Source organism: Lonchura striata, chromosome 18, assembly GCF_046129695.1.
Source record: "Lonchura striata isolate bLonStr1 chromosome 18, bLonStr1.mat, whole genome shotgun sequence".
NCBI lineage: Eukaryota > Metazoa > Chordata > Aves > Passeriformes > Estrildidae > Lonchura > Lonchura striata.
This window is the reverse complement of record NC_134620.1, coordinates 1614764-1637074: the sequence shown is the minus strand read 5'-3', so window position 1 is coordinate 1637074 and position 22311 is coordinate 1614764. Positions and strand designations below refer to the sequence as shown.

The 22311-nt window shown below is 52.0% G+C and overlaps 2 protein-coding genes across 3 annotated transcripts; both read left to right on the top strand.

Moving 5' to 3' along the window:
- The first annotated feature begins 345 nt into the window (after positions 1 to 345).
- On the top strand, positions 346 to 12435 carry LOC110473846 (protein DGCR6). Its single transcript, XM_021536748.2, has 5 exons — positions 346 to 546; positions 614 to 774; positions 1320 to 1420; positions 9537 to 9677; positions 11699 to 12435. The coding sequence occupies exons 1-5, from the start codon at positions 407 to 409 to the stop codon at positions 11780 to 11782; spliced, it is 627 nt and encodes a 208-aa protein (XP_021392423.2). The 5' UTR covers positions 346 to 406; the 3' UTR covers positions 11783 to 12435.
- Positions 12436 to 15521: 3086 nt separating this feature from the next.
- Positions 15522 to 21552, top strand: SLC7A4 (solute carrier family 7 member 4). 2 transcript variants are annotated; one of them, XM_021536751.2, is made up of 5 exons: positions 15522 to 15604; positions 16691 to 17738; positions 17855 to 18331; positions 19315 to 19423; positions 19945 to 21552. In XM_021536751.2, the coding sequence occupies exons 2-5, from the start codon at positions 16757 to 16759 to the stop codon at positions 20123 to 20125; spliced, it is 1749 nt and encodes a 582-aa protein (XP_021392426.1). In that variant the 5' UTR covers positions 15522 to 15604; positions 16691 to 16756; the 3' UTR covers positions 20126 to 21552. The 2 variants fall into 2 exon arrangements, with proteins under 2 accessions (XP_021392426.1, XP_021392424.1); XM_021536749.2 differs by having other exon boundaries at positions 17855 to 18531.
- Positions 21553 to 22311: the final 759 nt, after the last annotated feature.

The window sequence follows — 22311 nt, the reverse complement described above, 5'->3', positions numbered from 1 at the left end:
CCCTGCCACCCAGTTTTGGCTCATCCACTCCAAAACGGACAAGTTACGTCTGGAACGCTGCTGATGAGGCCATGCCCAACACGCTGAAGCAGGAGGCCAGGCCGAGGGCCAGGCCGAGGGCCAGGCCGAGCCTCCCCCCGCGCCTCCCCCGCGCACGCCTCAGGCGCGGCCGGGCCGCGGGGGATGCCGGGAGCGGGGGGCGGGGCGATGGGCGTGGCCATGGCAGCGGCTGGGCCGCGATTGGCTGTCTATGGGGGCGGGGCTTGTGCAGGCTGGAGGGGCGAGCGTCTCGGGAGCGGGGCTGTGTGGCGGTGCCGCGCATGCGCACATGGCGGCAGGCGGGCGAGCCGCGCGGCTCTGCGCAGGCGCGGCTGGCGGGAGGGCGGTGAGGGAGCGGGCGGGGGCGATGGCGGTGCCGCGGCCCGGCGGGTTCGAGGCGGCCGAGCAGCAGCAGGAGGAGCAGCGGGAGGAGGTGCTGTCCCGGCAGCAGGAGCGGCACTATCGGCTTCTGGCTGAGTTGCAGGCGCTTGTCAAGGCGCTGCCCAGGTGAGCGGAGCCCGAGGGGGACCAGGGGCCGCTGCTGGCCCGGCGCTGATCCGGTTTGTGCCCGCAGCGCCTGCCAGCAGCGCCTCTCGTACACGACGTTGTCCGAGCTGGCGCTGGCGCTGCTGGACGGGACCGTGTTCGAGATTGTGCAGGGGCTTCTGGAGATCCAGCACCTGACCGAGAAGAACCTGTACAGCCAGCGGCGGCAGCTGCACAGCGAGCACCGCGGTACCGGCCACCGTGGGGGCAGTCCCGGGCCACTGGGGGCTGGAGAGGGGAGCGCTGCGGCCAGGGCCACGAGGGCGGCCCTGGTGCGCTGGGGGGGACAGAGGGGGTGACAGATGAGGAGAAATGGGGGTGGCACTCCAGGGAAGTGATGGGGACGCTGCGGGGGGACACGGGCCTGGGGTGACTCTGGGGTGGGGAGGAGGTTCGGTGGGTACTGAGGGTGGGGGGACACCAGGGAGACAGTCTGGGGGGGAGTGGGGGGTGACAGTGAGGAGGCAGATTGTGAGTGGAGGACACTGCGGTGACACTAGAGGGCACTGGGGGACCATGATGGGGACGCGGGGGGCTGGGGATGACGCTGAGAGGGACGGGGGGGGGGGCTTGGAGGTGGCACTGGAAAGGCAGGTTTGGGGCACTCTGGGGGTGGGTTGTGAGGGCATAAGGGAGATGTGGGGAATGACATTGCACGTTGTGGGGAGGAAGGGATGGCACTGGGGGCAGCTGCCAGCAGTGTGCTCTCCTGAGCCCCCCCGTGCCCATGGTAGGGCTGAAGCAGGAGCTGTTCCATCGGCACAAGGAGGCCCAGCAGTGCTGCAGGCCCCACAACTTGCCACTGCTTCGTGCAGCCCAGCAGCGTGAGATGGAGGTGAGAGGGGCTGGGCTGAAGGTGGGGGGGGGGTGTTGCAGAGCTGTGTCCCTTCCCAGGGCTCTCACAACCCTCTGCGTTGCTGCAGGAGCTCTGCAGCTTCTCCAGAGGGTTTGGCTATTCCTATCCTGTAGCCTCAGGAGACACCAGCTGTCCTGGCTGGCCTTTCTAGTACAGACTTAGGCTCCCCACCCCTCCTCTTGCTCTAGCTTTTGTCCCCTCAAAGTAGGGGTGCAGACTAGGTGTGATCTGAGAATTGTAGAAGCCCAGGGGCCTGCTCCAAAGGCAATGCTCTCCACAGTACGTTAATGATCCATCATCTGATGGCTGAAGCCTGTATAGGATAGGTGTACCTGTCCTATGGGAGTACCACTGATAATGAGGAATCACCTCGAGTTTCATAATTACAGCAAGAGTTTGAGAGCATCCTGAAGCATTTCAAAAAGATTCAGTCCCAGAGGACTTTTCTGTCATCTCTTGGTGACAGAGGCAGTTTTGTAATGTAAGAAAATGGCAAGTAGCTGGTTATGTTAATGAGTGGAGTTGAAATGTGGGGGTAAGCTACTTTGGTCCACATTAGGTGAATGAGAACAATTTCCTGCCTTGGCCCATGGCAAGCACTATGCCATTGCTTGCTGTTGTTGGATTCTTTGGTGTTTCCACATTCCTCATTTCCTGTCAAGGCAACTAAAGCCAGGCTGGACCTCTGGTGCGTGTCCTTGTTGCTTCTGTCTCTAAGTAACTTAGACTTGCAGCAGTAATCTCTACTGCCTGTTTTAAATGCTTCCAGTATTTCATTAAATTGCCCAGATATGTCTCACTTCTCCTTGTCTTACATGCTGTGCAACTTCCTCCTATCTGCCCTCTACCTTTCTTCTGTTTTTACTTCCCAAGTGTTAATAGAGTCACTTATTCCTGTCTTTATCCTCTGACATTTCTGCTGTAGAGCATTCTGGGAACAGATTGATCATCTCTGTTATATCTGTTATGTGTATAATTGGAGGTCCTCTCTGTGGTTAAAGATTTCCATGACCAGCTCCCATGAGATAGCTTGGGATTGGTCTCCCAGGACAGGTAATACAAGGTGTATGTTTTAGATGTTTGGCTCCTCAGTGGAACCCATGGCATTTAGAAAAGCTTTGCCCATCATGCAGGGTCCGTGGCCACCGGGGCTGAAGTAAAAGTTGTGTGTCTCAGATTTATCCAAGATATGGCACTTTTCTCTAAACTAGAATTAGATGCCAACACTAAGCAGTGTGAGGCACTTAAATTTGGGGTTTTTTTCAACCCCAAAGAAAGTCAGTCCTCCAACATAGTAAGTGAAGGAGGCAATAGCACACTGAGATGGGTGGGAGGAAGGAAAATCTGAAGAATGAGGGATTTTAATCTGTTGTGTTTCCCACAAAGGGAGTGAACCCCTGGACTGAAGAAAGTGTGAAGACAGGGCTTGCTTAGGTTTTTTCCTCAGCATCCTTTGGTGAGGGAGCAGTCATCGCTCTGCCTTGTTTTCTGTTGGGGCTGGAGTTGTCTTGAGTTTCTTCCCATTTATTGCCATGAGATCATGCCCTGAATATTTTCTCTGGAGCAGATTTTGTGTGGTCACCTTTTAGTGGATCCAAGTTCTGCATCCTCCTTAATTGCGGGTGGTTCTGTGAAGGTTTCTCACCGTGATGTGCTAATTGTGGGGTCTACATCCAGGAGGGGTTCCAAGAGGTAGCTCCTGCCCCATATGAGTGATAACTCTTTGATAGGTCACACCTTTTCTGGAGACCCATGGGTACCCCTGCTGCAGACATACCTCAGCCCTTCCCAGACTGTTCATGGCCAAGAGTTCTGTCACACAAATTCTGAATTTTTGCCACCACTTGTGGCAGGGTGGAGGCATTCAGCTCCCCTCCAAGGCCATTTTAACCACCAGCCACTGGGGTTTGTGACTTCTGCCTTTCTGTGCAGTGGAAATAGTTAAACCACATGGATGTTTCCAGCTGAACATGTGCCCGTTACAAAGGGGCATAATTACATGAATGAAATGTTGAAATTTGTGGCTTTTCACAGAATCACAGGATAAGCTGAGTTAGATGAAACCTACAAGGGCCATCCAGTGCAGCTCCTGTCCTTGCACAGACACCCCAACAATCCCACCCTGGCATCCCTGAGAATGTTGTCCAAACGCTTCTGGAGCTCTGGCAGCCTCTGGGACTGTGCCCATTTCCTGGGGCTGTGCCCATTCCCTGGGGAGCATTCCCCCAGCACTCTCTGGGGGAAGAACTTTTCCCTGATATCCAGCCTAACCCTCCCTGACACAACTTCAAGTCATTCCCACAGGTCCTATCACGAATCACCACAGAGAACAGATCACTGTTTGCTCCTCCTCTTCCCCTTTCAAGGAATTTTTAACTTTCAGTGAGTTTCTCCTCAGTCTCCTCTTCTCCAACTGAACAGACCATCTATTTCTCATATGTTTTCCTCTCAAAGCCTTTCACCATGTTTGTTGCCTTCCTTCTGATGCTCTCTGATGGTTTATTTATTTCCTACTTCTTGCAGGAGAAGCACAGAATCATGGAATGGTTTGGGTTGGAAGGGACCTTGCAGTTCATCCAGTCCCACATCCTGCCATGGGCAGGGACACCTTCCACTGTCCAAGGTTGCTCCAAGCCCCATCCATCCTGGTCTTGGACACTTCTGGGGATGGGGTAGCCACAGCTTCTCTGACCAACCTTTGTCAGTGTGTCACCATCTTCACAGGGAAGAATTCTCTCTTACTATCTAATCTAATTCTGCCCTCTCCATTTAAAGGCATTCCCCCTTTTGTGTCACTCTGTTCCTTGTTCCAAGTCCTTTTCCAGCTCTCTTGGAGGCCCTTTAGGCACTGGAAGGGGCTCTAAGGTCACACAGAGGCTTCAGTCCTTGGAGCATCTCCTTGCCTTCCTCTGGACTAGCTCAACAGCTCCAGGTCCTTCCTGTGCTCAGCCCCCAGAGCTGGAGGCAGCTCTGCAGGTGGGGGTCTCACCTGAGTTGGGCAGAGGGGCAGAGTCTGCCTCTTCACTCTGCTGCCCACCCTACAAAAATGAGCCTGTCATTGTTTTTTTTTTGAGGGGGTTTGATGATTCCTGGTGTTCCCTGTGCCTTGCAAAGGAAGTCTGCTGTTCAGTGCAGCCTGGTGAGGTTGTATCACCTCTGTACACATGGGGCTCTTCACTTGATCTGTTCTCTGCTTGTCCCCTGCAATCCTCCTCTCTGCTTCCAGTCCTGATTTCCAGCATGCCTTTGTTTGCTGGACTCCATTCTTCTCTGGAGGCAGCACAGAAACTCTCTGCTGAAGTTTGAGCAGATGTTGGTGAGGCAGGAGTGGCCATGACCTCCTGGTTGGAGCTATTCTGGCAGAGTCCTTTCATAATGTTCTCAGTCTGTCAAAAAGAGTCCAGCATTCAGATTATTTCACAAATAAATAGGATCTGTATAGGGTTTACAGCTCCAGTTCCATATTAGTGTTCAGGGAGCCATCTTGATGAGCTTCAGTGGTCTGTTATTCCTCTTAGGATTCCTTCAGCCTCACACGAGAGGGTCACATAGTTCTTGGGCTGAGCTCAGCCATAGCTCAGGTGGTGACTCATCAGAGAAAGTGATTCAGACACTGATCAGTTCCTCGTGGTCTTTCCTGGCCTCCAAACACTCAAAGAGCAGGCTGTTCCCATTACTTCCCTGCATTTTCTTGAGTGGCAGCTTTGCAGGTGGAGGGGTTAAGACCTGGACCTGTGGTGGTTGCCCACTGCTATGCTTGGACTCATCAGGAGAGATTCAGGGCCTAGTTGCTTTGGGTTCCTGTTGGAGGGATGCCGCGGGACACAAGACTCATGCTATCATGATCATCAAGTCTCAGTTTATTGTGACAGATTACACAGTTTATATATGTTCGTTAATTAGCTCATACATATTGCAAAAGCCAAGCTCATGATTGGTTGCTATGTGACTTGTACTATTATCTTAAAAGTATCTTTATGATCGATACATGCCTGTCCAGCTGGCCTTGCAGTTAGAACAGCTTAGTACTCCTTTGTTCTTCTCTATCTACTTCTACATACCAAGCAGTTTCAATATCCTGCTTTCTGCACACCATCTACTCTTCAGGGCCATGCGAACTTTGCAGCAGTCACGTAGCCCTCCCTATTTGGATTAATTTTACAGTATCATGTCCCTTGTCGTTCAACCATTCCTCTGTCAGGCTCTCTTCATCTCCCCCGTTTTCCTTTTGTACAAGAAGGTGTGCATTCAGCATTTTCTGCAAAAGCTGCTGCATCAAGCCTTGCAAGCAAGTAAACACACAGGGCAAAACAAACAAAATTATCACAATTATGCTTAGAACTATTATGCCATATTTGATGATGTCTCTTAACTATGGTCCGATCCCCAATCCTTTTAGCTATCTTTTTAAATCTAATCTATCTTCTACCTTTAACTGTTGAGTTAGCTCGATCAATTTTCGTATTTGCTTATGGATGGATGTAGCGTGATCAGATAAGTTCATACAGCACATTCCTTCAAATTCTTCACAACTATGACCTTGGGCTAGAAGAAGTAAATTAGTGGCAGCTGCTCTGTTTTGCAGAACTGCATGACAGATACTACCTATATTTGTGGCAAGCTCACTTAACATTTTAGATGAAATATTAATTTATTTTTCTGTCCAGTAGGCTAGGATTTTTAATTGTGTGAGAGCTTGCACTGAAGCAACTCGTGGGGTGAAAAATGAGGTTAGTATTACAGAAGTGCACCCCACTTCATATTTCTCATGGTTTTGATTGTTCTGTTTAACATGAAAGGAACAAACTTAATTCTAAATACAAACTATATTTATGATAAACTTAATGTTATGCTTTTGATTATCTAATTGATTGTCCCTCTTTTTCTTTTGCCATTGAAAAGCAATGGTAAAATGAACAGAAAAATCACAGGCATTACTAAAACTCATTAAAACTTAGTAAAAAAAGTCTATAACATAATTAAAAACACACTTATGAAAAAACCCAAAGTCTACAATCTTCTGTGGGTGAAACACAAATCTTTGCACAATCCACTTTTGCTGTGCATCCTCTGATTTACTTGTGGAGAGATTAGTGTTCTCTTGAAATTGATAAGTTTAACATTCTTCAATGAAATCTATCCAGATTCTGCACCTGCTAAAACACAAACAAACTCAACACTCCCCACAGGGACTGGAGGGTCCTCTCTCAATTCTGTTTCCTAAAATTTGCATGAAGAAATGGAAATATCAACATCTTTATAATAAACATGAAAAAACATCAAGAACAAAACAATGCATATAGTAAAGAAACTAACAACAAATAAAAATCAATCAGATAATACACAATTAATATTACATATAAAATCACAGTTACCAAGTGCTACACTATCAAATTGTCATCCCAGAGTCTGCAGCAGCTGATAAACCTTAAAACAACAGAGATTTGGATAAAACATGTCCGGATCATGTCTCTCCAAAACTCCCTTTGAGGCTCAGCTGCCCTATATGGTCAAATTGTCAAGCCAAAAGGACTTGAATACTTTTTGATGCAGAAAACACTTGGGTCAATCACACCATCCACGTAGAGCCAGAGCTTGGCCAGAGCTCAAACTCTAATTGGAGGATATGTTTTAACACATTATAAAACAAAAGTCCTAGAAATAACAGTTATAAGTAAAAAACCTTATTATTAAAACTTTATCAAACTATCAAATAATTGAACCTGTCTAAAATCTCTTTCAAGACAAAAATTCTCTAAATACAACAAACCCTTTCTTCAGAAATCTGAAAATTTGAAGTCTGAAATCTTGAACTAAAATTTGGACAATGAATTTTTAAAGGAAGATGAATTGCAGCTGCATAAAAGATTGGATAAAGAAAACACATGAGTAGTTAAAAAATCAAAAACACAGGATCCTGAAAAAATATCTTGTAATCAATCACCTAAAGAGACAATAAAACATATGAAAACTGACTGTAAATACTATAACAACACCTTAATACCTTAATACCTTAATAATAATTCTTATCACAAAAATCAGACAACTCGCATTTTATGATCAACCTATTAACAAGAAATGTTTAAAATAGTTTAAGACAATCCTTTTAAAGCACTCATATAACATTAGTAACAATCACTACTTATCATTACTTACAAAAACTTAACAATCACTATTTATCGTATTATCTATAAAACTTAAAAATCACTATTACTTATATTATTATCTATAAAAACCCAAAGACAGAGATTACAAACTCAATACTAAAATTCCATCAGATGACATTTTCTCAACTCTTTGTTTTCAGAGACATTTTTGGTAATTAAATCATTACTAACATTTCTATCTTTATACAGTGATTTTTATCTATATCATATTTGAAATAACATTGATTCACATAATGTTCATCCTTCTTGGTATCTTGGAAAACACTCGGTACTGCTGTACTTTTTCATTACGTCTCTGACTCTTGTAAGAAATTGGGAAGATGCTGTTGAAATTTTTGCTGTAGTGTTGCGATCCCGCCACCGGTGGCGCTGCTGCTCTCGGCGTTGTCGCTGCCATGGCAACCAGGACTGTGCCGCCATCTCCGCCGCCATTGCTGGGCGCTGCGGGGCGATGAGGGGCGGCGCCGCCTCGCTCCCGTCCTTGTTGTGTCACCTTGTGGATGGGAGAAGAGACACCCCCGCCACGGCCGCGCCCCGCCTGCTCCGGCTCCAGCGCGGCTGAGCCCCGGGAACGCCCCTCTCCCCCCTTGCGCTGCTGCTCGGCAACAAGGAGCCTTCCGTCTCTCGGCTGATGTCCGCTCCGCCCCGGGCTCGCCTCCGGCTCGGTGCTGGCCGGCCCCGCTCTGTCTGGCCCCGCGCCTGCTCCGTTCTACCTGATCCCCGTTCACAAAAAGTGAATTTGGGATCCCAGTCCCGTTGCCATAAAGCAATTTGGATCTCAATTTCCAGCACCTCAATGCTACTAGTGTCTATGGGAGGTACAGGCATTTCAGAAGCAGAGATGGGAATGGGAAAATTTGTGAGAACCGGAGGGTTTGGCTCACTGGAGAGAAGCGAGGATTTACATTCCTTATTTTTCTCCAGAGCTGTCCGTATCACTTCCACCGCCCTCTTTTCTGCCTGACACATTAACAATTCGTTATCAACCACTCTCCAAAGTTTACTCATTTTCTTGCCCGGTTTATCCTCATCTAACACTAATTCCCACAACTTATCCCTATATCTTCTCCATTCTGAAAGTTTATGAACACTATGGGGGTTAACGAAAAAGCCGTAAGACTCAGCATGATGCAATAGCGAAGGGAGATCCTTATCTAAGTCAATCCCCCTAATCTGCCTTTTTCTAAGAGAAGCACTAAATAAATCATATGCTGCTTGCCTTTCCATGATTACATCGGTACCATTGCTGGCTCCTTTAGGCTTCGGCAGCACGTATCGGCTGAGCTCGCCGCTGCGGTCACTCAGGGCGCGGAGCAGAGCGTTTCGCCTCTTCTCTTTATTTTCGCCGTCCTTCCAGCTGCAGGACACGAACCCCAACGCAGCACCCCTCTCGCCTTAGGCTCGGATCAGGTCCCTGCTTTCGGGCGCCAGTTGTTAGAGGGAAATGCCGCGGGAGACAAGACTCATGATATCATGATCATCAAGTCTCAGTTTATTGTGACAGATTACACAGTTTATGTATGTTCGTTAATTAGCTCATACATATTGCAAAAGCCAAGCTCATGATTGGTTGCTATGTGACTTGTACTATTATCTTAAAAGTATCTTTGTGATCGATACATGCCTGTCCAGCTGGCCTTGCAGTTAGAACAGCTTAGTACCCCTTTGTTCTTCTCTATCTACTTCTACATACCAAGCAGTTTCAATATCCTGCTTTCTGCACACCATCTACTCTTCAGGGCCATGCAAACTTTGCAGCAGTCACGTAGCCCTCCCTATTTGGATTAATTTTACAGTATCATGTCCCTTGTCATTCAACCATTCCTCTGTCAGGCTCTCTTCAGGTTCCAAGTAAAAATCTTAGAGATGAGAAAAAGCTGGGAAGAAGTCAGATAGTTCACTTTCCCATTGACTTCTATGTTTTCCAGGCTATGGAGCAACAGATACGAGAGGAACAGCGAATGATGGATGAAAAGATAGTCTTGGAATTGGACCAAAAAGTAATCGACCAGCAGAGCACCCTGGAGAAGGCCGGGGTGTCTGGCTTCTACATCACCACCAACCCCCAGGTTGGTGTTTGGGCACAGCAGGCAAGATGTTTTCATAAGAGCCTGGAGTGACAAGGGGAATGGCTTCTCACTGCCAGAGGGCAGGGTTAGGTGGGATATTGAGAGAAGTTATTCTCTGGAAGGCTGGTAATGCAGCTGTGGCTACCTCTGGATCCCTGGAGGTGTCCAAAGACAGGTTAGATGGGGCTTGGAACAACCTGGGATAGTGGAAGGTGTCCCTGCCCATGGTAGAGGGTGGGGAATGGATGACCTTTAAAAATCCCTTCCAACCACTCCATGATTGTTTGACAGTGCTCTTGGGTTAGTATGTTTATTTTTTTTTTAAATCTCACTGTAGATAAACTGGGGACAGGTGTGCTAGACAGAACAGTCTGTCCTTTGCCTTACTGCTGGTGGGTGCTGTGTGCTGGGCAGAACTTGTACTCAGTTCCTAACTAAAGAGCAGAAACCTAGCTACCATTTGGCAGCATTCCCAACCTCCTGCAGTATTTTTTTCCATTGTGGAGGGACAAAACATTGTGCCAACAGCATGCAGTCTTGTGACTCTCAAATGGGTCTGAAAAGCACTAAAAGAATTCATTTACTGCATTTATATTCAGCTTAGCTATGAAAACTGACTTCAAGACTGTTTATTAGGCATCTTGTTCACTCTTGCAGGTAACTTTCTGGAGCTGATGATCTCAGGCTGTGATTAAAGAATTGTTCCCAGTTTCCCCAGGGCATTTGCTCTCAAACTATGAGCCACCTGGGTTTGTCCACATTGTCCTTATGCCATTGCAGGAACAAAAAAACTCAGAGTTCCCAAGTCTTGTTGTAAAGCCATACAAGTTTGCAGGGAACACAGAGACAGGCTGTTCTTAACTCTGTTTTTTCAGCTGATTAAATGTCACTTTGGTAAAAACCTACTGCTGAGAAAAGATGGCTTAAATGAAGATAAACAGGCATTTTCTAACACCCACCTGCCTGATTCCCAGTTTTGGAGCCTTGAACAAGCCTCTAATTTTTCAGTGTTGCTATTCCCCAGCTGCATAATGCAGAGAGCCCATTCTTTCCCTCCTGCCCTTCCTTTCATGTTGTTTTTGTAAGTAATAACCCTTATTAGGGTTCCTCTTTGCTGGGTTTGTGTATTTTTGCATTTAGGATAGGTGCCAAGCCCAACCCGGATCTTGGCTTGTGCCTGTGAGTGCCACCAAGAAATCCCTGCTGGAATCTGTTCACACGGTTCCCATCAGCTGATGGGTTTCCTTCCAAGTCTGTATGAAATGCTTCTTTGTGCAGGGGATATATTTTTACAAAAATAGATTTTTATTTCTATAGCTCCGTGTCTGCAGGGCTGAGTCACAGACCTAAACTTGCAAGTTCTTGGCTCCACCATGCTGTCTGTGAACTAGGCATAACTGAAGAACGAGCAGAGGTGGCAAAGGAACTGTGAGCTAATGTTGATGTCTCCACTAGATTGTGGTCCTGGAAAAGGGAGTTTTCCAGAAATAGGGAATGAAATGCTTGCAGGGAATTTGATGCACCAGCACAGCCATGTGTTGCACCTGCCTTGGATCCCACTTAGAGGGTTCCCAAAGTGATCCCTCCTCTCCCTGCCCTTCTCTGCTGGGAAGGAGTCAGGAAGCTGGAGATGCTGTGGGGGATGTGGGGAGTGGCCTGGAGAACCTTCTCTGGGGTTGCTGCCCCTGCTCAGCCTGCGGACCTGGACAACCCTCATAGCCCCTAGCACATATATCATGGTCAAGAAGAAAGATCCTCTCTGGATCCTTAAGGGATACTCAAGTGCTGGGATTCCTAAGACAGCCACAGTTTGCAGCAGGTCTGGTAAGATGTCACTGCTCCATGTTTTAGAGAAACGCCTGAACAAGATGAAGTGTTTGGTGTTTAGCTGCCTGGTTGATTTTTTTGTAATTCCCAAAGAACAAGAAGCTCTTGAGGAGGTGGTACAGGCCAGTACTTCCTGCTTCCTGCAGCAGGGAATGGGATCATCTACTTGCACTAACATTTTTCTCCCTTTGCAGGAGCTGACTCTACAGATGAATTTGCTGGAGCTGATTCGGAAGCTGCAGCAGAAGCAAGTTGAGGCTGAGAAGACTTTTTCTTGAAAGGGCAAACCTTCTGATCACGTCCCAGAGTTTTTCCTCTGATTTCCCTGTAAACAAGAGACTGTCTATGCCTTTGCTTTGTATTGTGTCAGGAAGAGGCTACAGGAGTAGAAGAAATTGCTGAGACACTTAGATTGAAGCTGGGGCAGGCAGAGCCCAGAATAAGGGGTGGTTGGAAGCCTGGGGATGGCTCTCAGATCCCCGGGATCTCGGGATCCTTAGAGCAGTGTCAGCAGCATCTGGCTCAGCTGGGAGCTGATGGAGCATGGTCACCTGCCAGGAATGTCCTGCAATGATGCTGAGGCCGTCACTGAGCTGAGGCTGGACTGGGCACACAGAGCACCTGTGTTTAGATGATATAACTGGGGGGGAAACAATTCCAAGGCTGCTTCTGTGTGTTGTTCAGGCAGAAACAATCTCTTAGAGAGGCAGACCCTTCCCAGAGTCTCCTCCAGGCTGGTACCAGCATTATCTGTATTAGTTTATCTGTATGCTGGTCAGCAGTATCTGTATTAAAGGGGGATTTCAGGCCTCAGCCCAGAGTTCCTGGACTGGTCCTTGCAGTGTTCCCACTGGCTCGGAAAGCAGAGTTTTTGCTTTGTTCTTTTAAACCAGTTTCCAAATTAAGAGAAATAAAACACTTTCTCTCTGGGGCTGCAGCTTTCTGAATGCCAGTCGTTGTGTTTGTCCTGTCCTCGATGAGTGTGGGGCTTGTGGTGCATTAGATGGAAGCTGGGGAGGGACCTGGAGTGTCTCTGAGATCTTTCAGGGTGTTGGAAGAGCTTGTGGGTGGCCTTATGGTGGGGAGAAGCTGGTGCTGGAGGAGACAAACAAGATCAGAGCTACAAGGACCAAGGAGGCTTTTGGAAATGGAGGGCTGAGGTCCCCTCCCATTTCCATCATGTGTGGGTGTTCCCTCCCCATGGGTATGATGCTGCTGTGATTCAACAGCTGGAAACAAGACCTACTGTTTGTGTGGAGTCTTCACCTCCTGAATGAAAGTCCTCATGTGGAAAGCAGGCTAGTATGGGACCTCTACTGCTGCAAGGTCTCCATAGAGTTCCTGGAGCTGTGTGGCCACTGGACCTTCAGGTGGGAGCTCTGTGCTACACTGCTGAGCAGTGGTGAGGGGCAAGGTGGGCAACATTCCCCTCTGGAGACCCCTTCATCCTCCTGGGAGGACACGGGGTAACCACTGGTGCAGACTGGGTGAAGTCAGCATCTGTGGTCAGGTTTATGACCAGAGCGATTGGCAAGGAAATTGCTTCTGAGGTGAGGATAGGGAAGGCAGGGGTGAACAATGGGTTCTTGTGGCAGGAAAGGATGCCCAGGTGTTAGGGAGGGGTGGGAGGGGGTCATACTGCTTCCCAGAAGCTTCCCTTTCTTCTGCATAAGCTCTCTGGAACGGCTGGAGCAGCAGCAGATGGAGGGTGTGGCTGGAGGAGCTGGGGGCCCGTGTGTTCAGCCCCACTGTGCTGCCCTCTGGGGCGAGGGATGGAGTCCAGAGCCCTCGTGACCCAGCACTGCTGATGTCTCTACAAGGAGAGCCAGTGCCGGGGGCTGTTCTGGCACTGCCATGACAACAGCAGCTCTTGGGCTTCCTGCTTTTGCCATCTGTTTGCAGATGGCTCTGCCAGGCAGCTGATTGCATCCAAGCTGAAATTTTCCATGCCAGTGATCAGGTTGGGTTTCAGAAAGGCCAAGGTGGAGAGCTGCAGGGGGTTAGACATGGGTAGCTGGTGGAAGAGGTTATCCTAAGGGAGCAAAGCCCCCGGGATGGCTTGTGATCAGTGGGATTTCAGCAGAGGAACACTTGCTCAGCCCCTGAAGCTGGACAGTACAACGTGGAGGATACAGATATTTTTCCAAGCAAGTGTCATTGTGTCACCAGAGGGTGACACCATCCCACAGCATTGCTGTGCCACTGCAGTTGTGGTAGTGCCAGTAACACAAGGCAGACCTGGTGAGAGCGACCCGCAAGGGCTGCGAGTTCTGCTGGGCTTTGGCTATCTCAGCTCCTCTCAACTGGTGTCCCAGGAACATGTGTTTGGCTTCAGCCATCCACAGACCTGGACCAAAGGTGCCTGCCCAGAATTCCATGTGTGCCAGAAATGACATGGAGAGGGGATGCAACCCGAGGATCAAGTTCCCTGTTCAGGTGTAAGGTAACTTATGTGAGAGCTATGGCTCCATGCCAGCTCCATGTTCATCCAGGAGCTGGTGGAAGGTGAGTAATGGGTGGCAGGAAGAGACAAGTCCTGTTTATTTTTCCTTTTCCTATATTTTGGGCTGTTGAGGAGAAGAGCAAGGTCCCCTCCACATAAGGACGCTGATCCAGTGTGGATAAAGGTGGATGTGTTCAGGTGGGAGCCCTCAAGAGTTGCAGTGTGGGCTCTTGAGTTGTGGGTGCAGCTTGAGGGTGACATTTGAAGAGGTGACTGGTGAGTCCATGATAATGTCAGTTGAAGTGCCCAGGAAAGGAACCATCAGAAATTTAGCTAAAGCATGAGAAGAGCATCAGAGAAGAAAATTAAAAACGTGTTGCTGCTGTGAAGCACCTAAAGGCAAATCCTTTCCTTCACCCTAACAAAGGCACAGTAGGATGGTACAAGCTCCACAAAGACCCTCCACAGAGAAACCAGGGATCTGGAACACCTTCCAGCTGAGCTGGACTCCTTTATCTTTGACAAAGGGCACAAGAGAGGGCAGGGTGGAGATAAAACTATGGGTGACATGGAGAGGGACTTCACTTTCTAGAAATACAAGAGCAGTAGCATTGCAGGCTTGGGTGGGACAGGTGACTGCTTGGGACTCCTACCCCAGGGGGCTGGAGAGGCAGAAGTTTGTGGTGGTTCAAGAGGAAGTGAAGCACTTCCGGACAAGAAACACTTTTTGACTTAGTGATGGATAGAGGTGATTACCCTTCACTGCCCCGCAGAGCCAGGTGGAAGCACCACAGGCTTTTGTTCAAGATTTGTGCTCCTGGCCAGGCAGGACGATTGTGAGCTGGAGGGGCCTGTCCAGGAGCTCCCCCTCCTGCAGCTTTCTCCACACCTCAGTTACTTCATGACAAACACCTGAGCACAGAGGATGTGCCTGCCCTTCAGGTAGCAGCTCCAGAGCAGAGTGAGTAGAGGCAGAGGAGCAGGATCTCAGCCCTTTGTTCCATCCAGACCATCCATCCAGTGGATGGGATTTCGGATAACTGCTTCATCACAGAATCACAGAGTAGTTTGGGTTAGAAGAAACCTTAGATTAGAAGCTCATGAGCAGGAACACCTTCCACTATTCCAGCACCTTCATAGCTAAGAATTCCTTCCTGGAATCCCACGTAATCCTGCCTTTTGTCAGTTGGAAGCCATTCCCCAGTGTTACTCCAGGTCCTTGTCCCAAGCCTCTCTCCAGCTCTCTTGGAACCCCTTTAGGCATGGGAAAGGGCTCTAACGTCTTCCTGGAGCCTTCTTCGGGCTGAACACGCTCGGCTCTCCCAGCCTGTCTCCACAGCAGCCCAGGCTGCAGCCTTTGGCATATCTCCATCCCCACCCTGTATCCCGTTTCCGTGCGGCTCCAGCCGGGCACACAGTGCCGGGGGGCTGCCCACCCTGGGGCCGTGGGGACCCCCCTGCGTCCGCCTCTTCCAGGGGCTGGAGGTGCGGCCCCGGCGTCCCCAGCCTCCGCTCCCCGCTCCGAGGAGCCGCCCCCGGGCCGGGCCGGGGCTCGCCCGGCCGCCGCCCTTCCGCCGAGCCCGGGGGCGGAGCCGGGCGGCGGCGGCGGCGCGGAGCAGGTGCGGCCGGGGCCGCGCCGGGCCCTCGTCACTCGCAGGTGAGCGGCACCCCCGGGACCGGGAGCCGGGCTGGGATGGGCACAGTGGGAAGCGTCCTGGGGAGCGCGGCCGGGATCGGGGCCGCGGCTCGGCCCCGGCACCGGCATCGTGGCGGGGTGAGCAGGGGCGAAACTATCGCCTCTCGCCGCCCGGGATTAATCCGGAACCCACACACACCCTCCTCGGTCTGGGAGTCGCCACCCTTAGCCAGCCCCCGAACTCTGGGGATGCTCCGTGTCCAGTGGGCACCGAGCTCCGCATCCTCCCAGCTGCGCCTGTTGCGTTTGTTGGGATTGGGGACCCCAGTACTGCCAACGCCTCCGGTCGCGGGGACCTGGACGTGCAGGGTGGGAGCCTCAGCCAGGACGGCTTGTGCACGTTGTCCTCACGGACCGTAATCGGCCCTGTCATTCCATCATCTCCTCCTGGGCTTTCCATGACCTTTTGGCCTCTGAGATGTGGACCCTCCAGTGGGGCTGCACCAGCCCTCTGAGTAGGACAGTTTTTTACATAGGTGTGGGGCTTCTGGCACAGGAAGGAGGGCAGCTGGCAGGGAGAGTGTCCCTAAAGTCACCAATCACCCCATGGAGCAGGTGGGAAGCAGCACCTGAATGTCCCTAGCACTGTGTTCTCCCACTGTCATGATGGCAGCTGCCAGTGTGGCTGATCCTTGGCACTGACTGTTTCTTGGTCTGGCTGGGGACACCCATGGGAGTTGCTTTTGACTTCTGCTGCAGCCTCTGGGGAAGCAGCAGGATCCTGGGAGCAGGGTGAAGTTCAAGTAGATGTTGGATAAGGTGGAGAGGAGGCAGCAAGGAACCTTCATCAGGGCCAGAGCAGACTGGTTTGGGCTTTAATGGGGCTTGCTGCCCTGCGAGCACTGTGGTTTGCCTGTCACCTGGCACACTGGCACATGTCCCTGTCCTGTGCCACCCCTGGAGGAGGACACACTTCTGTGCTGAGCTCCATGCTGGCTGAGGAGCCAGGGACACCTGGAATGTGCCCTGGTGGCTTTTCCACCCTGTCCCCAGCACTTGGTACCTCGCTGGCAAGGGAATGTTCATCCCTTTCTGCCCCTCTACCAGGTTTCCAGGCAGGATCTCACTGCTGAGGACCCCTCACTCTGCTGAGAGCAGGCATCTGCCTCCACGATGGCAAGATGGCTGCCCCGCTCCACTGACCTGATCCGCTTCTGCCAGAAGCTCAACCGGGTGAAGACCCTGGAGGACGACATGATGGAGACATCCTTTAACAGATGCCTTTCCACCATTGACTTGACGCTGCTGGGCATCGGGGGCATGGTGGGCTCTGGGCTGTATGTCCTCACAGGCACTGTGGCCAAGGAGATCGCCGGCCCTGCCGTCATCGTCTCCTTCATCATCGCCGGCTTTGCCTCACTCCTGGCTGCTCTCTGCTACGCCGAGTTTGGAGCCCGCGTGCCCAAGACAGGCTCTGCCTACATGTTCACCTACGTGTCCGTGGGTGAAATCTGGGCTTTCCTTATCGGCTGGAATGTGCTGCTGGAGTACATGATCGGAGGGGCTGCAGTGGCCAGGGCCTGGAGTGGCTATCTGGACTCCATCTTTAACCACAAGATCAAGAACTTCACCGAGACCCATGTGGGTGCCTGGCAGGTGCCGTTCCTGGCCCGCTATCCAGACTTCTTGGCGGCTGCCATCCTGCTGGTAGCCACTGCCTTCATCTCCTTTGGGGCCAAAGTGTCCTCCTGGCTCAACCACGTCTTCTCAGCCATCAGCATGGGCGTCATCCTCTTCATCCTCATTATGGGCTTTGTTCTCGCACAGCCCAAGAACTGGAGCACCCAGGAGGGTGGCTTTGCCCCATATGGGCTGTCAGGCATCATGGCTGGCACAGCCACCTGCTTCTATGCCTTTGTGGGCTTTGATGTCATCGCAGCCTCCAGTGAAGAGGCCAGAAACCCGCAGAGGGCTGTCCCCAGGGCCATTGCTTTCTCCTTGGGGCTGGCCACCGGTGCCTATATCCTGGTGTCAGTTGTGCTTACGCTGATGGTGCCCTGGCACACACTGGACCCTGACTCTGCCCTGGCTGATGCGTTCTACAGGAGGGGCTACGCCTGGGCAGGGTTTCTGGTGGCTGCTGGCTCCATCTGTGGTGAGTATAGGCAACAGTGGGAGGGAGCTGCCCACTCTCCTGCCTTGGGGGCTGGGAACAATCTCCAGTTTGTGTTTGGGTCTGATGGGGTCTTCCTTCTTCTACCTGTCCCTCAGCAATGAACACAGTTCTATTGAGCAACCTCTTCTCCCTGCCACGCATTGTCTACGCCATGGCCGAGGACGGGCTCTTCTTTCAGGTCTTCTCCCGAGTGCACCCCCGCACACAGGTGCCCGTGGTTGGCATCGTGGTCTTCGGGCTGCTTATGGCCCTGCTGGCTCTCGTCTTTGACCTAGAGGCCCTGGTGCAGTTCCTGTCCATTGGCACTCTGCTGGCCTACACCTTTGTGGCCGCCAGCATCATCGTCCTGCGCTTCCAGCAGCAGAAGGGGGATGTCCCTGCACCGGTGGCCAGTGGCCAGCCCAACCCTGAGCCCCATGAGGGCCCGTCTGGGGGTGAGCTGAAGGAGTACGAGTCCTTCTCCGACAAGCTGCAGCTGGTGGACAGGGACAAGAGCAAAGAGCAGCGGGAGCCAGGGCAGCTGAAGGCAGCTTTTGAGCCCTACCTGGAGTTCCTCAGAGCCTTCTACCCAGGTGAGGTGGTCACAGTGGCTGTGGTGACCTTGATGGTGTCTTCCATCTGCCTCTGCTCCATCTTAGTGTTTGGCAACACCCACCTCCACCTGCCCACCTGGAGCTACTCCCTGCTGCTGGTCCTCTTCAGTCTGGGCTTCCTGCTCAGCCTCCTCCTCATCTGGGCACATGAGCAGCAGCACAGCACCCAGACCTTCCAGGTATGCCCAGGACCCAGGCAGGAAATCCCTCTGCAGGGGTGAGGGGAGGTGGGAGTAGCTCTGATGGACCAGCGGGGCTCCCAGGCACAGCACTTTGTTGAAAGCACCACAACTGCTGAAGGAGGAGGTGGGAGGAGAGGAGGAGAAGAGGATGTTCGTGGATGCTGTGTGTGGGGAGTGTTGGTGCCTCTGCTGTTACTCTGTGTGACCACTGGTCCCCAGGAGGGGACATCCCCAGCAGTTCTGTGTCCATCCCATGGGATGGATCCCAGGGATGGCTCCTGTCCACCTTGGGCTCCCTTCTCTGCATCCTTACAATTCTTCTGCTCCTCTCATGTCTCAGCTCCTTACTTTAGCTGCCCTTCATCTATGTGATGGAGCCCATTTTTAGCCTCCAAACCACTTCTATGCCTCTTGTGGTCCCCCTCTCCTGTTTTCAGCCCACCTGAGCCCTGATGTAGCCATTGCAGCTTCATAACACCAGTGGTGGTCCCTGCCATGCCCCTGCCCTGGCTCCTCTAGCAGGGAACACGTTGGCTCAGGATCACACCAGGAGCTTGTTTGGTCCTCATGGTGATGCCTGTGCCCACCCTGCCAGCCTGGCTCCACAGCTCCTGGCTCTGCTGTTCATTTTACTTAAAAAAAAGTGCCACTTGTAGAAATCCCAAGGTGACAGTCCCTTTGTCCCACACATTTGCCAGTGCTGTCTTTTGTCCCTATGATTTTAAAGGTTGAGAATGTGGTCTGCATGTCTCACCCCTGCAAACTCCTTTTCTCCTGCAGATCCCCCTGGTACCCCTCTCCCCAGCACTGAGCATCATTCTCAACATCTACCTGATGCTGAAGCTCAGTTACATGACATGGCTCCGCTTCGCTGTCTGGCTCCTTTTAGGTGAGTGCGCCCATGTCTGCTCCAGGGAGGGGGAACAGGGTTTGTCTTGGCACTCTCCAGGTGCTTTGGCAGCTCCTCTCCCCCATTCATGGGTTTGTAAAGTGTATCCTGCCCCTTTCTGCCTCTGGTTCCCATTTGGAGATGCAAGGCGAGGTCTCCCAACATCTCCTGAGCCTCTCTGTTTCCCAGAGTGTTACAGCTTGTTCCTGTTAAAAGTTCAGATCCTCCTTAAAGCCTTGGGCTAGAACCACCCACTGCTCCTGAGGCAGCTCCCTGGGGCTCAGGAAGTTCTTCCCTTTCCCAGCAATTCAGGGAGCTCTCCTTGCTCTTTACATGCTCATAACCTTGAGCAGGACACTTTTCCTCCTGCATGCAGCTCAGTTAAGCCCCTGTGGTGCTTTAGCCTTTTGCTCCACTGGGTTACTGGCCACATCCGTGCCACATTCCGCTGTGGTGCCAGCCATGACAGTGGCAGCAGCCAGGCTGTGCTGGAGCCCTTGCTGTCCCTGTCCCCACTGCAGGCTTGCTTGTCTACTTTGGCTATGGCATCTGGCACAGCAAGGAGAACCTGCAGGAGCCACGACCCCAGCGTGTCAGCGCCCGCTATGTGGTGTTCCCAGGTGGCAGCCTGGAGGAGAGGGTGCAAGCAGTCCAGCCCAGCTCCCAGCCTGCCACCGGGCTGCCAGACACCGACACCGATGACTGCAAGAGATGACAACCCTGCCAACGGGGGCACTTGGAGATGGGAGCATCAGAATCTGCTCCCGCAATGAGGCAAGAGACCCACCCCCCTCCTCCTGGTCCCTCTGAGAGCAGAGCCACTGGGGCTGCCCTGGGTGTGGGGCTCCACCTGGAGAGGGTGAGGATGCTCACCTTTCTCCACACACTTCTGACAGAGTGTGGAGGGGCTGGCTGCCTCCCTCCCCATCCCCTGCACTTGAGAGCTGGGTCTCAGCCCAGTGCCTGCCCTGCTCATGAGGAGCTGTGCCCCTGTTCACCTCTCCCTGAGCACACTCTGGCACTGTGCAGCACATCTGCTGTTTGCCAGCACATCTGTGCAGCTGGGGGATGCAGATGTTGCCCAGGGACCAGGACGGGCAGCTCAGTGCTGCCCATCCTGACTGTCATCCTGAGTGCAGCCCCTCTGCCTCCTGCAGAGTCCCCTTTGGAAGGAGGCAGGGGCCAGTCATGCATCCCCACAGGCACCCCTGCCATCTCTGAGCCCAGGGCTGCTCTCCTCAAAGGCTGGGGCTGAGAGAGCTGAGGAGCAACTGGAGACATGACATGGAGAAGGGATATGCCAGAGTGGGTGGCTGGGAAGGCACCCCAGGAAAGCCAGTGGAGGCTGGCACAGCAAAAGCCCATCTGCATCTTCCCAGCCGCTGGAATTGGCTGTCTGAGGGGTGGACTAGGGGCCATGCCCACAGGAAGATAATGCTATGGCCAGGATCTTGCCCCAGTCCTGAGCAGGGTATGGGTGTTCAGGACCCCAGGACCCCTTGTCCCTGGAGGTCCCCAGTGGCATCCCTGAGCTGATGTGTCTGGAGCCAGCTCCCTACTTCTCCTGCACCCCAGAAGCACCACCTGCACCACCATGGGCACTCAACGCCCCATGATGCCCCTTCCAGGCTCTCTGGGGCTTGGGACAGGCTCAGCAGGTGCTTTTTCAGTATTGCCCCCTCCCCAGCATTCATCCCCATGCTTTGGGGTCACCTCAGCTGCAAGGCTGTCATGGGGGGTGTCCCCAGCAGCACTGCTGCAGCCACCCCTGGCTGTTTTGCCCATGAGCCCAAGGTCAGTCAGGTGTGAGGCTGCCAACTTGACAGGCCTTGCAGCATGGGCATCCTGCTCCATCCACATGCTCTGCATGCTGCGAGGAGCTGGGGACTGTGGGCAAGCTGTTCCATTACTTCTTGCTGGCCAGTCCCTGGGGGGCCCTAGAGAGGCTGTGGGGACCCTCAGTAGGATAGGCTGGCTCCGGTGAACTCCTCTGTCTGCCAGCACTGCTTCGTGTCCCACCTCGTCTCCGCCCTGCCTCCACCAACGCTGTGGTCCTGCTTGGCACCTCTGTGTCGTGGCTTGTGAGCAACGGGCTGATTTGGTCAGCCTCATAAACACTGTTTCTGCGATGGCTCTGACTGGTCGTGATCTCTGTTTCTCCAAGTCTCAAGGTGGGAAGCACTCCCCAGTCAACGCTCAGGAAAGCCCCCCCAGGGAGTGGGGAAAGGGAGGGTGCCCACTGCCACCCTGCTGCCACCGGGGTTCCAGTCACAAGGACAAGCTCCAGCCAGACCCACAGCAACCGGGATCCCATGGAACTGGGGTAGGCTGGGACTTGAGCCTTACAGTACACAAATACCCTGATAATGACCCGGATAGGACTGAACCCCACTGTGAGCAATGAGGACAGTGTGCGTCAGAACCAGAACAGGGTTACTAAAGCTGCCCAAGGTTATGAGCCAAAGGATATGAGAACTTGTGCAATTAATAGGAATAATTTATAACCTACAGTTACCCCCCATCCCCACACTGTTGTTTCCTAGGGAAATGTCCTTCCTGAGATAACAGACCTTCTTCATTAAAAAGCAAGTGTTCAACAGGCACCCAGGAAGGCACAGGCTGAACTCTCCTTAGTGACTCAGCTTTAATCTCAATAATAAAGCAGGACAAAGGCGAGTAAAAAAAATCCACAGGGACACAGGAGAAGAAGGGAGCCCAGCGCAGAGCTGGGGAAGGGCAGGAAAATCCTCACAGAGAGGGATGGGCTGAGGGTGACTTTTATGTTCCCCTGTGGAGGAAAGTCAACGGCAGTCATATCTCTCAGCTTTCTTAGCAGGGTTCTTAATCAGCGTTTTAAGCAGGAAAAGATCAGAGTTACTGAATGAGCC

Bases quoted from the DNA above. Each gene is read 5' to 3' on its own strand.
- SLC7A4 (XM_021536749.2), top strand. From the start codon at position 16,757: ATGGCAAGATGGCTGCCCCGCTCCACTGACCTGATCCGCTTCTGCCAG. The intron at 17,739-17,854 runs GTGAGTATAGGC...CCTGTCCCTCAG, and splicing joins GGCTGCTGGCTCCATCTGTG to CAATGAACACAGTTCTATTG. The intron at 18,532-19,314 runs GTATGCCCAGGA...TTTCTCCTGCAG, and splicing joins ACAGCACCCAGACCTTCCAG to ATCCCCCTGGTACCCCTCTC.
- LOC110473846 (XM_021536748.2), top strand. From the start codon at position 407: ATGGCGGTGCCGCGGCCCGGCGGGTTCGAGGCGGCCGAGCAGCAGCAG. The intron at 775-1,319 runs GTACCGGCCACC...TGCCCATGGTAG, and splicing joins GCTGCACAGCGAGCACCGCG to GGCTGAAGCAGGAGCTGTTC. The intron at 1,421-9,536 runs GTGAGAGGGGCT...TATGTTTTCCAG, and splicing joins CCCAGCAGCGTGAGATGGAG to GCTATGGAGCAACAGATACG.